The sequence below is a fragment of the Thermobia domestica genome, chromosome 8 (assembly GCF_964235325.1).
Source record: "Thermobia domestica chromosome 8, izTheDome1.hap1.1, whole genome shotgun sequence".
NCBI lineage: Eukaryota > Metazoa > Arthropoda > Insecta > Zygentoma > Lepismatidae > Thermobia > Thermobia domestica.
In genome coordinates, this window is record NC_137461.1 from 229551405 (window position 1) to 229569458 (window position 18054).

The following is an 18054-nucleotide window of genomic DNA, read 5'->3' on the forward strand; positions in this document are numbered from 1 at the left end:
GTACATATTTCGCTTGGACATTTGTCATAGCCAAATTGGGTATTTTAAGCAATTTATTTTATGCTTAGGATAGGTAGATGAATATGAAATGAAATGAAATCTTTGAATTTTACGTCCCACGGTTATGCCGGTTAGGCTTAAGGAGACGGTGATGATGAGTAATGAATGAAATGGTGGAATGAAAAAGTGGGAGGAAACGGGAGAACACCGCGGAAACCCACAAGCGCGGTGTTTGTCCACCACAAAGTTCACTTGGCGGGGGCTGGGATCGAACCCGGTACCAGAGGTGAACGCTCTACCACTGAGCCACCGCGGGCCCGCACAGGTAGATGAGTTCTGTATATTAAGTCACTTGATGTCGGTAGTTCGTTTCACCAAAATATTAAAAACAAAAAGTAGACGCATCATTTTCACTGATTTTATTAAATCCATAGGTTTGACCTAAGATATACACGTATAAATGTTCTCATACAGCGTTTAAATCGCATTACCTTTTATTTTATTTGTTTATTTAGCAAAATACAAAAGAAAATTTCGCAAAATTGATTAAATTATGTTTTTACATAATTGTCTATTTTCTATTGCACAAGAAAACAAAAGAACAGAAGTTTTTATTATTATTATTATTATTATTATTATTATTATTATTATTATTATTATTATTATTATTATTATTATTATTATTATTATTATTAGTGATAATAATAATAATAATAATAATAATAATAATAAGAAGAAGAAGAAGAAGAAGAAGAAGAAATAAGTGAGTTTCACAATGTGAAGTTAGGGTAGACTACTAAATTGTACGAATTCAATAGACTACTTAAACTTGAAATGAGGCGCCTAGTAACCAAATCCGCCATATCATTTCGCTTAGTTTCGAGTAATCTCGCAAAACGTGCGTTGAAGCTCCATATACACGCGTACAAAGTCCCATATTTGAATTAGTTTTTTAGTATGAAATATTAAGCTTTTAAACAAAATTCTGTTTCCATGGAATTCCTTTAGATCAAACATGTAACAAGCGATATACGTATAACTCAATTTCAGTTTAAATATATATATTTGCGGCTTTTGGTACTAGGCCAGGGACGGATCCAGAGGGGGGCAATCGCCCCCTCCAGAAGTGGAAACTTTCTTATTTTATATATAAATAAAACCCATCCCAGAGTTTGGAGCTCTTCAAAGTAGCTCTAAGTAGCAGTATTACAACTCACCGCCCCCCCCCCCCGAGAAGTTCGTCCTGGATCCACCCCTGTACTAGGCGCCTCAAATAGTACTTCTATAACTACTAGTTACAATAGAGAAATAAGGTCAAAGAATCTATATCCAAAAGTTACTTGCTACTTCTCACAATTTTTGTTCTGTTTTATCGAAATTAATATTGAAACTACACGTGCTAATTTGATATTTATCACTTCCGTTTGCAATAGAGGAATAAAATCAGTGAAACATAGGGCTATTGTTGCAGACTGAATCCATATTTTAAAAAATCTGCTTATCGCTAGTTATTTCCGCTTCATCCATTGTGCGATCAGTGTTGTAACCAAAATATCGTAGATTATTACCATTTCTGGATTTCTGATTTGAACAGATTGATAATATATATATATATATATATATATATATATATATATATATATATATATATATATATATATATATATATATATATATATATATATATATATATATATATATATATTTTTTTCTTGGAACGCTGATTCTGTGTTCTGTTTTCGTTGTATGGAAATAAGTGTTGAAGGCTGAAGTGCTTACTAAATTTGAATCACTTCCAGTTTTGATAAAGTGTTACGGGTGACAATGATATGTTATTTTGAGACGTTGAATCGATTGTAAAAACCACTTTTCATAATCTATTACCTTTTTCATTCTTTGGCGATAAACGTTGAAACCGGAAATGGTTTATTTCTATTACTTCTGGTTTGGATAGAAGGTTAACGAAGGAGATGGAATCTATTCTTGGGATGCTGAATTAATTGCAGGAAAACGTTTATCGATGTATCTTACTGTTGTTGCTCTGAAATCTGTTGACAGACAGACAGACGAACGGAGATAGCCGTTCTATAAAACTTCTGACACTTAAGCATAGCATGGAAGTCTAATAATACACTGCTCGACAAAATGAAAGTTTTTGAAAGCTGTTTTTGATTTAACACCTGATTTTATATAATTTGAGGTTGCTAATTACGAAAATGAAATTGTGAAAAAAATCACGTCAGGTTTTTTTCACAAATCGGAAAACATGATTGCGTACATTGTGCTATTTACACAGCAACGCTGCTAATATAGAGTGACATTATGACTATATATTTCTAACAAAGGAACATTATTTTGCGTCAGAACTAATCTGAATATCGATATTCTAAATAATTAAGGTCATCAGTATCCGGACAAACGGGACTTGTGCCCGGGCGCCGGATTAAGAGGGCCCAAATTGGGCAAATATTTGGGGGAGCGTTTTGGTTTGATTGGTCAGGGGGTGTTAAGGCGCGTTCTTGCCCCTGGCGACAACTAGCGTATTTACGTCACTGAAGGTCATTGATAAACAACTTACCTCGTTTTGGTCTCTGTTTTTTTTTTTTTTTTTTTTTTTTCACTTGGAGGCTCCTAAAATTAGACTTCCTTTTGTGAGTAGTTCGTGAATCTTCACGTACCAACGTTCCAACAGTAATCCGCCAACATTGTTGTTCTCCAACGTTCTGATAATGGAATTCAATTGCTTTCATGTCCTGGTGAAATCTTTCATAATGTTGTTCACTTTAATCAAGGAAGTTAGAAGGAAAGCTGTCTAAGTGTGAATACAAAAAATAAATCTTAAGACTCATTTTGTACCCTAATCTTTTAAACTTCTGAAGCATATTAGACACAATGTACTTGTAATTTTCATCTCTGATGTTCCCGAGAAAATTATGACACACGTCCCTGAATGCACTTCATTCTTTCTTTTCAACACTTGCCATACTATGTTCAAAGTCTGACTGATCTGAGACTTTCTGATCTGAGGACCGATGAATATTCCTTCTTTTAACATAGCATTTGAAAGTTCTGGGAATTTTGTCACTAGACACTGGAAGCACTGCTCATGTTTATTTAGACCTTTGACAAATTGTTTCATTAGGCCCAGTTTAATATGCAAATGTGGTAATATGACTTGTGAAGGGTTTACGAGGCAGATGTTTTTCACATTTTTACTTCCTATATTGCGGGTTTCGCTGACAATTAATTTGAGTCCAGTGTTTATTGCGTTCTCTGCTGTTCCATTCGCAAAATGTGGCATGGATATTTGGTGTACCGTTACTGCTGTCCAAGAAGCATACATATTACCTCCAGATTGCCGTACAATAACCACTGATGATCCTCCTATTTTATTTTTTTGAAAACATTTCCATATTTTCGTAAATCTCCTTTAAATGTACAGAATGAATAATGGGTATACAGAGGGTTGTTGGTTGCTGTTGTGAAGAAGCAGACCGTTCAAACTTCTCTTGTTGGAATCAATGAATAGCCTCCATTCCTCCGCATTATAGTTCTCGCAATCACAGCTTACACAGTGCTGTTATTGCGTTCCCAACGTGTAACGCGTTGTGATATTATTCAGTGCTACCAGATACAGTACATATCTTTTCAATGTTAGCAGAATAAGTAACAGCACGTCTTATATTACAAATTCAAAGATAATTAGAAGGCAATGGCATCGAAAGTATATTTTTATATTTGTAATTATAATCAGTACTTCTTCCGAAATATATATTTATACAGTTATTTTCCTCTCCCCCTACCCTCTATTTTAAGAAAACTGTACGTGATAGAGCAAAACTAACTACATTTTTGGATTTCTCAGGTCAAAAACATTAAGAAAACCTTAATAGTTTCCAAACAGCAAAATCATTGTAGAGCAGTGTAATTTATGTGAGGTCACGGGGCAGCGCTTACCTTTAGCTTGTGGAGTCCTTGGATTGATCCCAGTACCCACCAAGTGAGCTTTGCGATGGATTAACAATGTGTGTATGTGTTTCCTCGTTGTTATTCGTTTCCTTCCAGTTTCATTGTTCCACTATTATCATCCATCCCATTCTTACTGTCTCACTTAGCCCTAGAGCATAATCGTGGGAAGTTATACTCATATAATAATAATAATGACGGTGATTCTAGATCTATATATTATAATGCTACGTTTATGTGTTTGTGGCCATACTATTTATTGTTCTATTCAACATTTTTTAGGGTTCGTTTGAGCTCATAAAGTTAACATTGTCGCTAGGACGATGCCAAGGTAGATATCTTTTTGTAAGCAACCAGCAGAAAAGCTGCGTATAGCGGGTTGATGGACATTGCAGGCTCATTGCATTAATTTCAATGTAAGATAAAGAAATCCATCTGTCATCATCTACCACTTGAAGTTTACCAGAAACTCATCGAAATATCTGTATATTATTATTATTATTATTATTATTATTATTATTATTATTATTATTATTATTATTATTATTATTATTATTATTATTATTATTATTATTATTATTATTATTCATAAAATGCTACGTTTATGTTAGTCTATTGCAATTCATTTCCTTTGTGAGTAGTCATGTCCTTCACTTGGGTCTGTAAAGGGACATGTACAGGTATAGTGAGGAAGTAGGAAGGAGTTTCTTGCTCATATCAGAATGATGATGCGCTGTCTAGACAGCGCAGGTTGAGCTAGCAATAATAATAATAATCTTTCGATTACATTGTAATCCGATTCAGTTCCTAAGAAATAATTAAGTTCAGCAAATGAGAAATTAGAAAGGTTATGGGAGAAATGTTTCCAATCCAGATAGTAAACCCCTGTGTTAGTGACTCTGCTTAAGATCTTGCAGGGAGAAAATCCTCATTTGATCCTAGTTAATATCGTGAAAAGAGAAAGAAGAAATATATATAAAGCCCTGGCATTTCATAGTAAGAATATTTCTCCTTGTTATTACGATAATGAGTTCTTGAAATAATGACGACACGTTTGTTATTGTATAGTTATTTAAAAAGTCAAGCAAACAGGAAAATGATTCATAACTTCCTTCTTGAGCAGTTTCAAAGGCTTTGTTACTCATATTACGCGCATGATTCTTCATGACTTTGTGTTTGCTGCATAAACAAAAAAATGTTGAACGGCAAGGAATGTCGAGTCCACTCACTAGGAAAGCAATGATATAACTCTTACAAGAATAAGAGTGAAACTAAACACCCAAGTATAACATCTCATAAGGAGTTACAGCTTGACAGATGCATGGTAAGTGCATCTGGTCGTGAATACTATTTCTTCTAGCATACTAGTAGTGGTGGCTTTAGCGGGTAGGCCGGTTAGGCACGGGCCTACGCAAAAATTTTGGAAAATATATAAACGCTAAAGGATTCAATAAAGAATAATTACATTTTCCACTATTTATATTAATGATAGATAATTATTTAACAAATAACATCAACCACTACTGTAAAAATAATTTGCTACTGTCATTAATCAATCAGATGTGTATATGTATCCACAAACGAGGGAGCGGGCCTACCCAAAATTAAAATCCTAAAGCCACCCTCGCTTACTAGATCATTTTCCCTATTAATTCGGGTACGCGGCAGTGTACCTAAAAGACACAAGTTCTAAACGGCACAAGACTAAACTATATTGAATATCACATGCATTAAACCGAAAGCATAGAAGACCTACAAATCAACCAGCCCCCAACTAATAAATGGCAGAAGTTATAATAATAATAATAATAATAATAATAATAATAATAATAATAATAATAATAATAATAATAATAATAATAATAATAATAATAATAATAATAATAATAATAATAATAATCATCATCATCATCATCATCATCTAGGTGCATGAATCCTAAACGGCAGAAGCTCTAAAAACAATCTCTTATAGCGCTACCATCGCACCCATGCCAAGAATACAGTAGAAACAGTGAGCGCAGGAAGCGAATATCATTGCGTTGTATTGAATATTAAATTCGTGGTTGGTAGCAGGGGTCCCACGTGGGTCAATGGATTATATGCCAAATACATCATTGGAATTTTAGAGTCTTTCAAAAGAAATTTAATTGAAGTTAACGAAGAAGTTTTAAAAATATTTAAAATAAGAATAATTAATATGAGAGCAACGTGTTTAAATCAAGGCTGCACCCAGGATTGAAGGAGGGGGATTTATCGAAGTACGAGTCATTGAATCAGTTTAGGAGCAATACCTGATTTGAGTTTCTCACTTTTGCACCCTTATGCAACTTCGTGATTGCGAAGAACGGGATCTATTATTAACATATGATCCGAACCAAGAGCAGTTTTAAAGAACCCGATGCAGTTGGGAGAGTAGAGAACAACATGCAAAATCAATCTTCACAGGATAGGTCGTTTCTGACCACATTATCTCGCTTACCAAAGAACCGGATTACAGGACCACGCCACTGGCCCGAGAAACAATTGTTGTGCTATTTTGGGGGGACCATGGGTAAATTTAGAGATGTGAGACATGTATCAAAGCAGATGGTACACTGATTTGTAACACAGCAGAATGGGACGGAATCAAATTCTAGGGGGAAAATAAACACATAATTTTAAAGTTACGGAAAATGTTTTACCAATTTCAATCCTAACCAAAGAGGACATCACGTATTTTATTTCAAGTTAGGTATTTTTGTTTTTTAATAAAATAATATTTAAACCAGTTGAGAATGCTCCAAGAGCATTGTCAGAACGAACTTAAAAAGAATGTAGAGATGGAACGGGAAGGATATATAACTGTGATTGTTCCTACATGTAAAAGTAAATCTTTTCATTCGCACGTTCTTCTGTTTCTCACCAAAATTCGCAAAATATCATCTCTCTATGACTTACGGTTCCCGAGATATGGCTTCTTAAATCTTCCGAAATTTGAACATTTTTGGCCAATATCTGGGGAACGGTGACCAGCTGGCCAGTAGTTAGTTAGCCAGTAGCCACCGGTTACTATTTGGTACCAAAATGTTCATCATCCTCTTGGGTATTGATTAACACTAATATAATCTCTCTATGACTTACAGTTTCCGAGATTCCCGAGATATGGCTCCTTAAATCTCCGGAAATCCACAATTTTTTGGTAATATCTCGGGAATGGTAAGAATGACGCGAAAAATTTCATCACTTTCTCAGTTTTTGGTGCTCTATTGAATGAAGAGCCCAATTTAAAAAAAAAAATCGCAAATAACAGACAGACAGACACACAGACATAGACAATTCAGTAATGAACTTTTTAAGTTCGATGAAAATGTCTTAATTCATTCTTATAATGAACTAACTTATTTTATATTAAGTCATGTGTTACTGAAGAATAGATAATAATAGCTTTAGTATCGTATTACTTATATAGCTATTGCCATTGGAATTAACTACGTTCATAACAGTATTGTGCAGGTATTGCACTGTTGCAATTCTGTGTGGTAATGACGAAGTTTGAGAACTAAAGGAAATGAATGGAACATGCACAAATCCCATAATGCAAAGTTCTATAAAATCAGCTTGATATACAAACCCCGACCGGCTAACTCCTAAAAATCATTTACTTAAAGTATTAAATTATACAACTCCCAAACGGTACAGGTTCCAAAAGGGGAAGTCCTAAATAGTACAAGTCCGAAACTGCAGAAGACCTAAAAATTTATCATTAGGACTCATTAGGGCTCATATCTTTAGGACTTATGGCGTTTAGAACTTATAAATGTTATTCTTTAATTTTCGTAGGCCTAAGTCCTAATTGCTTCAACAGATTGGTCAACACAAAATCAGTATACAACAAAATTCGAACCAAAGACTCACATGATAAGCGACTAGATGAAGCATGTATATAAAGAATAAATAAAGGATGGAAAGTAAGAGAGAACCATTGTTGAGCTGGAAAACCCTAATTGGGGATTGATGAATTTATACTAATGATTTCTGTGATATGTTCAAAAGAAAAATCATTTTCCACGATGAACTTTACAAGCTACGGAATTTCTCCTCCCTTGGCACATATTTCCGATCGTGCCCAATGTTAGTTACCATTGTTTTTTTTTTTTTTTTTTTCGCAGTAGTGCTTTCAGTACCACTCCCCGCCGAGGAAATCTGAAATTTCTAGCGATCCGAAATATCATTGAAATAGATACTACATGAAGCATTTGTAAATAGGCTAATAGTTGCGTCAACTTTGTTACCTCAAACGAAATGCACGACCTGTGCAATAATTTCGCGAACACTATCACATTTTCTACTAGCAGACAGTGTACAAATACGATAAATTCATAATATAACAATTATCAATTTTTCGATGTTAGAATTGTGAATGCATTCATTTTCTTTGAGCGTACCGAGATCGAAAATTAGAATGATATTGCACATATACCAAAACTTGAATTTCACGTTTGTTCACCAGTATGTGCGACAAGCCTCACGAAACAACCTAGCTATACACATAGGAAATTAACATTGTCACGTAAAATATAATTGTTACAATCACTGTCTATTAACGAAGTTTAAAATGTAGACATTTTTCTTGTCTAGAAAATCTTGTTTCTCCGTCTTTCTCTCTCTCTCTCTCTTGCTGAGTCCGAGTTCAAGTTGCACTGCTTACGTCAACATTTTACATGACGCATTAGAGATGCTGGCTGATCTCTTTGTTCCTTCATATTTCATGCAAATTCGGAAAATATTTAAAAGAAAAAATGTAATAATACAAGTGGTTTGCTCCCCCTTTTTTAAATCAATTCAGCAACGAAGAACATCCAATCATGCCACTAGTAAAATGTACCCATATCTGGATACATTTCCAATTGCACTTTTTATACTGATTGGAGGACACTGAATCCCAAGAAACGATTTTGAAACTTCGTCTATGGGTTCAATGACGAAAATGACCTCAAAGTTGAGGACTTTGAAGTACTTTTTATTTTAATAATAGAAGTGTCCAAGCTTGAATAATTTCTGATTGTTTTTTTCCTGCTAATTTGAGAATGCTGAATCAAAAAAAAAAAAAAAAAAAAAAAATACTATTTTAGACTAATCAGCCCATGGGGTCATGAGAAAAATGACCTGAATTTGGGGTCTTTGATGTACGGCTTACACAGAAAAAAAGGTTTGGTAATATTGACCAAAAAATAGGTGCTGGTGACCAAATCGTTTGATCAATATAGCGCCAACCAAACGTTTGGTCACCAGCACGAAATCATTTGGTTATGATTTGTTTGGTTGCAGGAACCTAGTATTTGGTCACCAGAACCAAATATGCATTTGGTAAATTCTACCAAATAATTAACAAATAAGTAGAATTTGGTCGGGAATACCAAAAATTTGGTTAAAATGATCCAAGATTTTGGTTCTTGGAACTAAATAATGTGGTTGTAAATACCAAACCTGCATTTAGTGAATTTGACCAAAACATTTGGTGGAAATTACCAAATACTGTTGGTATAGGTACTAAACTGAAAATAATACGAGAGTAATCGCAAAAGTCATGGGAACTTTTTCTAACGAAAATGGTAACAAAGCAAGAAATTCTTAAACATGCAAATGGAAAGTTAGTACATATGTAAATATTACGTGTAGGTTGGATGAAAATACACAACATATAGGTACAAGGCTGCTTCCTTCCTTCCCCAAACCTTTCTTTATTTCCTTTCCTCTGATGGTGTGATCGCCGAGGGAAGTCATCCCTCATACGTGACGGATTAACATGGCCATACACGCCGAAAGCCCAGAAATCGAATTTCTAAATCCTAAAAACCCAAAAGAATGACAGGTAATCACAATTTAATAATTTTAACTTCGGTGGAGGAAGGGGCCAGACAAGGCACCCCAGATGTATGTCTGGAAGAAACACTGGTCACTCATATATATGCTATACACAAATTTATATAATTCAACTTTGCATCTGAATTTCAAAAGTATTCTTAAAATCTCTTTATCTTTTATTTCCCTTTCTATCTATACCACTTACCACATGTATACTCTGTATGTATTACGTGAAAAAGGTTTCCCAGATAGAGACAAATAGTTATGGCACTTGTTTTTGTGATTTTCAGTGAAGCCCAGTTTCCATTATTACAAGGCCTATCAGTGCAACAAAGATATGGAAGCTATAGGATTAAAATCTTTCGTTTTACGTTCCCCTAGATATGATATATAGTTTTAAGTGACACATGACGAAAATTTGAAATGAAAATCTTGGTGGAATGAAAAGTTACTGAGACAAAACGAAAGAGAATCGCGATAAGTTAAGTCACGGTGTTCTTCACCACAAGTTTACTTTCATATTTATGGTCAATTTTGCTAATGTTTTAACTTACTATGCACTACCAGGTCAATTCTCGGTGGTGATGTTCGATCTTGGTATAAATCAGACTACAGATTCGAATTTCACTTTAATAATTTGTTCACTTATAATCATATAGCCTCTAACTCAAAAGAGACATTAGACTGTAATCAATCATAAGATTACATAACAACCTAGAATCGAACCAGGGAACTTATCTCCAATGGTGAGAGCTCTAAGTGTGAGTCTTCATACTCCCTTCATTCGATTGAGTTTTCATAAGGAACACGGAACATTATCCGCTACACCAACTGATTTCGTTAAAATAATAATTACTGAAGTAATTTGAAATTATGCCATGAGGAACTAAGAATACCACTGTAATCCACTTTAGTTCCACGGATCACAACAATGAAACCCATATAAATCCAGTCCTTCACTTCGTAAATAGTCAAAACACCAGCATCCCTAAAATTACTTTATGAATAACGCTGGATAGATCGTTGTCCATTAAAACATCCTCAAATATGGACCAACACAATGTTTTAATATTTGTAGCGACTAGGCATTGAAGGTCAGTGGTGAACAATCGCTCAGATTCCCATAATACTGTATTGGCATGGTCGGTAGTTTTCTTGTTGGTTTGGAGTATTGCGTCCCTTTCAGCACTGAGGTTATATGAGGCGAGAACCTATAGCTTAACCTAGGCTCCGAGCCACTCAAGCTTTTATCGGGAAGGGAAACTTGATCTGCTGCTCCGAAAACGTGTACGTTAGACATATAACTCAAAGGGAGTTCGCAGTATATTCGGTGGGACCTGAGTTGAGTTTTCACTAGAACAAGTAACATTACTTTGTTACCTCAGAAATGTGATAAATTGCAGCTGACACTTTTTATAGCACTTTAGATGTTGGTCAAGGACATATGCAGAAATTTAAAATTTTTTGGAATTAACCTGATATGTGATTTCACATATATTATTTCGTTTCCCCAATCTGAATCGGATGAATTTCCGCGTTACCTAAATTTGCCTCTTATAAGAGGCGATACCTACTTTAAAAACGAACAAGTTTCTTTGAAAAACAAAATTGAGAATACTTGTTTCACCTATATATATATATATATATATATATATATATATATATATATATATATATATATATATATATATATATATATATATAAAATCATTGTGCTTGTGATATCTGCTTTGTCATCTCAAACACTTATTAAATTTCAACTCCCTGGCATTATAGCCTGTGAAGACCAAGGCCAAGGTCAACTAGATATAGCTTTAAGTTGGGTGATGTTCTCAGCACTAATATTTGTAGCACTATAAACTAAAAATCGCTTTCTTTCAATTCGAATATTTTCCAATTGTTTAGTGTTGCTAGGTCGAAACATTCCATATTCTTTCTGAAAATCGAAACTGAAAGCATTTGTATTTCAGGCGTGTGCATCACCAATTATTCTACAGTGAACGCTTGGAAATTCTCTACTTTCTTGTCGCTTATTGAAATTTAATCTCAGTCAAAGTGAGATTTGTTCACTTCATTTTAACAGTGATTCATCACGAGAGAAGATAAAGTGTTAGTAGAACCGTCTTAAGCAACCTGGGGTACGCGATGGCCTCTTAAGGGGTATGTAAAATTTAAAATAAGCATAACACGTAATAGTGAATAATAGTGAAAAGCATTTCTGCCAGAGAGAAAATGTGTTTTGCGAGCTCATTCCAAGAACCCCTACTATTTGTGATGACCAGCGATGATTTTAAAAGTGCTCTCCATGAAGGAGGGGAGTGTTAAAACCGCAGGAGGTCAAATTAATACTGCAAAAATAATGATAACCCACTCCCAGCACGGAGTTTCCTCGTGGCTAAGCGGTTAGTGTACGTGCCTTTGGTGTGGGAGACCCGAGTTCGATTCCCGACGGGAGCTCATGTGGTTCGGATTCCACGTTAATCAGTAGGTCCATGCCTCATATAGCCTCGCTGCTGAAAAAAACGCTAAACTAAAAACCCAATCCAATACAACTCCCAGCACGATCGGGGATTTGTCCCGGGAGGGAATTTCGAAGCTCTGGTGAAAATTCCCCCCGTGCCACCATCTGAAGCCATCACTACTTATAATTGCACCGTCTACCTATAGCAATGAAATTTTGCAGTTGCACTTGTTATGTTATTCATGTTCGTATACAAGCAGCTATTTGAATTGTTTCCTATATAGGCCCAAGGGCGCCCATGTTGTGGTTCCCAGGGGGGGGCAAGTAAAAGCGACGTTTCAAATATAGGTTTAAATTTTGCTGTAATTAATGTAAAAATTCTGTTGGGTTTTCGATATTCTAAAGTACAATTTCCTCTAGAAGGGTCGGGCGCCCCACCTTGCCCCCCCCCTGATGGGCGCCCTTATATAGGCCTATATAATTTAACGTTCCACGATAGGCTATGTCCTTTAGGCAAAAGAAGAAGGATGATTGATGAAAGTGAATGATGGCGGAATTAAGTTTGTTATGCTCTTACACCATTATCCGAACCCAGTAACACGTGCACCAAAGACACACGCGTTAGACACTAGACCACAGGGATTTCCTATGAATTGAATACAAAAAAAAAAAAAAAAAAAATAAAAAATAAAACCTATTAAGTACGGGATATTTTGTTTTCGAAATACCCTGTTGCTTGTTTTAACTACGGATATTTCGATTTCGAAATGGTACTACAATAACGTTTCTAACACTTTTTGTTTCATGTGTCTTCGATAAATAGGAGTGAAGAAATGGACTTCTTTGTAAATCCTTACGAAAAGCTTTAAATGTAGTTTAAAGGTCAAATAAATTACCTCCGTAGTTCAAAGGTTAAAGAATTTACCTCCGTAGTTTAAAGGTTAAAACAGGGGGTACACGCCTGAATAGAAAAGTATCGTGAGGGGGTATGAGAAAAAAAAGTTGAATATCACTGTTCTGGATAATCGTAATGCTAATATTATTATTTACAATCTCTAAATAATACGTCAGTTTTGCATCGTAATTATTATGGTGACAACGGAATTAGGATTTTGTTTTGTTTTAATGCTTACCAAACTGTGATGCCTCAATGAGCGAGAAGAGGGAGGCCGCGGCAAACAGAAGCCTCGCGACGTTCCTTGTGGTGGCAGGTCGGGACATTGCGGGAGGTCACCAACAGGCAGGCAGATAGTCAGTCACTCGGTGTCTTCCAATGGAAGGTAGGAAGAGCGTGGCCTCCACTCGACTTCTCTTCAAAGGGTTTCACTGTAATGTGATTGTTACGCAGCTCTTTTCTCTCTCAGCTGGGGAGGCACGCCCTCCCGAAAGATTTTCTCTACTTCAAAGGGAGAGAGAGACAAGAAAGAAACCCACGTTGCCAACTCTCATTTCACCTTCAAACAATTTTTAATTGACCAAAAAGAAAGAAAAAAAAGACATCAACACACACACTGATTTGAGATATGCAAATGTCAGATCCCACAAAATAAAAGCACACAGTTAAAGACACAAACAAGGCGAGTGCACGTATAGAAAACGCTTATATCATATAGAAAATACACTACTAATATACTGAAAGTGAGAATCCATAACATTAGCAAAAATACGCAATATAATGCTTGTGATGCCTACTTTGTCACTAAATATCCACTTTCTAACGTTGACCCACACTTATAAGAGTCCATTCACTTCAATCATCTTCATCTTCTTTCACCAGCTAAAGCAATGCCTTTCAGCAATAATGCACAGCACTCCTCTTTCTCCCTCTTTCCGTCAAGAGACGCCGCTAAGAAGGATGAAGAGCTCTTGATAATTATCATATACGTATGTAGTACTTTGAATTCTTAAGAATTATATTGATGTTCTTCTCTGTGAAATCATGCAAAAATATCTCTACAGCACCTTTCAGAAATAAATAAATAAATAAAATGAAATTAAACACTGACGCTATAATCCAAGTCTATATTATCCTAAGTGTTGTACTATCAACAAGGATTTGTGATACATCTAAATATTGATCGAAATTTTCAAATATTTACATATCGATGTAAAAATTATTACTGATCAATATGCTGATATTTTAGATATAGGGTATCTATTAAGTTTCGTCACGTTTTGATATCAGTATTCGAAATCGAAATCCAGATATGACAAGCCTTACTCTCAATTCGTCATGTATGATGAGCAAAGGCGTCCACCCTGATCCAAACACACTCAACCTGATACTTATCCCATCAATTGGACATCACGCTCATTCGACCTCACACTCAGAATATCCTTTAGACATCATGCTCACTCGACCTCACACTCGCGTCATTATTTTGACGTTACACTCACTCAACCTCACGCTCACAACATTCTTTCGACGTTACTTCGTAAGGTCGATATCAAGGAATACGAATTTTGAACTTATGAGGACTGATCTCCTGAGTTCGAGCACCTTTGGTAATGAGCGCATTTGCTCACAACTCTATTATTCCTAGCTTTGTAGGCTGGAGTTCACTACTTCTTAATTCTAGCTCCTCATAAGATGATAGGTTAATATCGGAAATTCTGGATTCTATCAAAAATTGAGCTTCGATTACGCAAGTTAGGTATTCGGTTACACGAGAACATACTAGTAGAGATAAAGAACTTTGAAGAATGGTTAAAATTTGAAGTTGAGAATTTCAAGCTAATTGGTATGACCAATGTTGCATAATGATGAAAGAGAATCAAGTCTGATTCCTAGTGAGAGCTCAGGTGAATCGAACCTACATTAAGTTTATGAAACCTCACTTTAAAAAGAAATGCTAAGCCCCCAATAAATAAGTAAATAAATAAACTGAAACGCGGTAGCTCAATGGTAAAGGGCTCACATCTGGAAATCCATGATTCGTTCCCAGCTCCGGCCAAGTGACCTATGTGACACAATCACCATGTGTGTGGGTTTTCTCTGAGTTCTTCTGGAGCTCCTCTGTGGCTCCGCGGTTAGTGTACGAGCCTTTGGCGTGGGAGACCCGGGTTCGATTCCCGGAGGAGCTCATGTGGTTCGGATTCCACGTTAATCAGTAGGTCCCGTCTTATATATCCTCGCTGCTGAAAGGGACGTTAAACTCAAAATCAACCCAACTCAACTCTGGGTTCTTTCGTTTCCTCCCACTTTCGTCATTTCACTATTATCATCTATCTATTATCACTATCTCCGTTAGTATCTGTGTATAACCGTGGGACGTTAAATTAAGAAAAAGTTACTCTTAATGGTACTGTTCCTAAATGTGTGAATTTGAAAACGTACCATCCTGATAACTTTACCGTATAATCTATTGAACTCACTATTCACCTATTGAGGATGTCCAAGTATATCACCTTCTCTTACTACGATAACTCAGGTTTTTTGTAAAAATAGTTCATTATCTATCATTACCTTCATCATAGGAAAACCATATTTACCTTTGTACAACAACCATAAAAGAGTGTTTCAGCAATTTAATCTCCAATAAATTCTTAATCTTCTTACCTTTCTGTGCATACTTCTTCTTTTTTTAATATTTTCCATCATGATGACTGCTTTTCTCATTCTTACTATACAAACTTAATAGTTGATCATTTCTCTGCCTTGACTATCTACTTAAGTTATCCTAATTTTCATTGCCCAAGCATACACCACATGTATTCAATAGGAGACTAACTCGTCTATACTCACTATCTCTGTCTCTTGGTCCTACTAATTCAGTATTAATTCATGCTCTAAAATTTAAGTAGTTATTCCTACTGTGTACTAAGGAATAGAATGAAGGCAAAGAGTAAAAATAAGTTTAAGTCAAAATGAGGTGGAACTTCTTGACAACGTTATATTCATTAATACAAGCTATGCATGAAACAAATTATTGCATAATCTTATTTAAAGAACTTGGCTACATACAATCTTCTCACAATTACGTAGGGTTTCATACAAATCAAATCCCGATTTTATATGGTAAGAAACCACCCTCTCTAACGTAACCAATGGATGGGTCAATGTCACTAGCGTGATATCACGAAGTTTATACATGTTCAGAAAACAAACTCGGTTCCCCAGTCAGTTAGGAGCAGTGTGTTAAAAGAGTACCATGTAGAAGAACTGTAGTGACCCCAAATTACAAATCGTTTTTTGCTTTTTATTTTATTTTCTGAAAATGAATAATACTGAAAAATATTATTCTCATTGAGTATTCCCATTGAAAATTAAGCATCTCTTCTTACTGAAATGAAAAGCTTTTCCTCATTAATTCTGAACTCTTGACATTTTCTCCCTTAGTTCACCTCTCCCTTCTTTTTTCCCTACATAAGAAGAATACACAAATCCATAGGATATATATGTCCACATAAACAACAAGTGTTTGCATGATTCTTATTATTATTATTAGTGATAGATTCCCTTTAAAGGAAGCTTTTTAATCCTGTTGTTCTATAGTACTGCTCTTTTACTAAGATAAAACAGTGTATTTTCCTCTTTTTATCTAATATACAGGGTGTCCACATGAAATCTCCCTGGTTATAAATATTAATTGCATGGAAACTATTAGTGCCAGAGAATTACGGTTTGCGACATCTTGAATAGCAACTCAAACAGTATTTCTTGTCTATATATGCACTTCTATGAGCCCCCGTTATTAGCACTCAGAATGTTCAGTCGATATTCAATCTCCTGCCATGTGTTGTGTAGCATGTCCAGTGTGATCGAGTTGATGGCTTCTTCAATTTTTTGACGAACAGCAAGAATATCATGTACAGATATGGCGTAGACTCTATCTTTGACATAGCCCCATAGAAAGAAATCCATAGGGATTATGCCGGGAGATCACAGTGGCCAAGGAGTGGGTCCATCGCGTCCAATCCATCGCTGGGGAAGCTGCAACAAATAACAACAATTTATATAAACTTGGTTACTGAACACATGCAACAAATAACAACAATTCATATAAACTTGGTTACTGAACACATGCAACAAATAACAACAATTGACAATAACCAAGAAAGAACTGTTGAATTGCTCTTCAAGATGCCACAAACCGTTATTCTCTCACACTAATAGTTTCCATGCAATTAATATTCGTAATCAGGGAGGTTTCATGTGGACACCTTGTATAATGTGGTTGAAAGACTATTTTCTTTGCTTTTCAAGGGTGACATTTGCTAAATATCGAACCATGTAATTTTGCCTTTATGTCACAATTATATTACTACATAATCATTGTAATATTGAAATATATATTACTTTTTCGAGCATTAATGAGCGCATACACATACTTATCCAAAGATACTGCTTCTTTCCACTCATAACTAGGCATGTGTACAACGCTTCACTTCTTTTTTTACAGTACATCTTCCACTCTTTAACTTATCTTAAATGATGTCTACCACCACACTTCTCCTAAGGATTGAAACGCCTTCTCTGATGCACACATAAGAGCTTTTACTGTGTATGTGTATGTGATCTTTAACATAGTGCCTGCACAAATTGATCACCGCTCTTCCAAAGATTGTCACATCTTCGTTGCACACAAAATGAGCTCCTGCTTACCACGCATGCCCGATTTATGAACTTTCATGCCACCAGCAGCCTCGCGCCCTTTACAATGTTTTACACGAAACGTAAATCGATGACTTGTACCTCTTTGCTTATAACACACTTTGATCCCTTTATAAACCCATGTTTTGGACTTCCGTGTTATTCCTAAGGTCACGTTAGAAGTCGCTCT

General features: G+C 35.5%; 1 protein-coding gene across 1 annotated transcript in view; it reads right to left on the reverse strand.

The window, feature by feature from the left end:
* LOC145693465 (protein takeout-like) overlaps positions 1–13642 on the reverse strand; it is a 90492-nt gene extending 76850 nt beyond the window's left edge. Inside the window, exon 1 of the mRNA XM_081769498.1 lies at positions 13405–13642. Coding sequence (XP_081625624.1) covers positions 13405–13492 — 88 coding nt within the window. The 5' untranslated portion in view covers positions 13493–13642. The remainder of the gene's footprint in view (positions 1–13404) is intronic.
* Positions 13643–18054: the final 4412 nt, after the last annotated feature.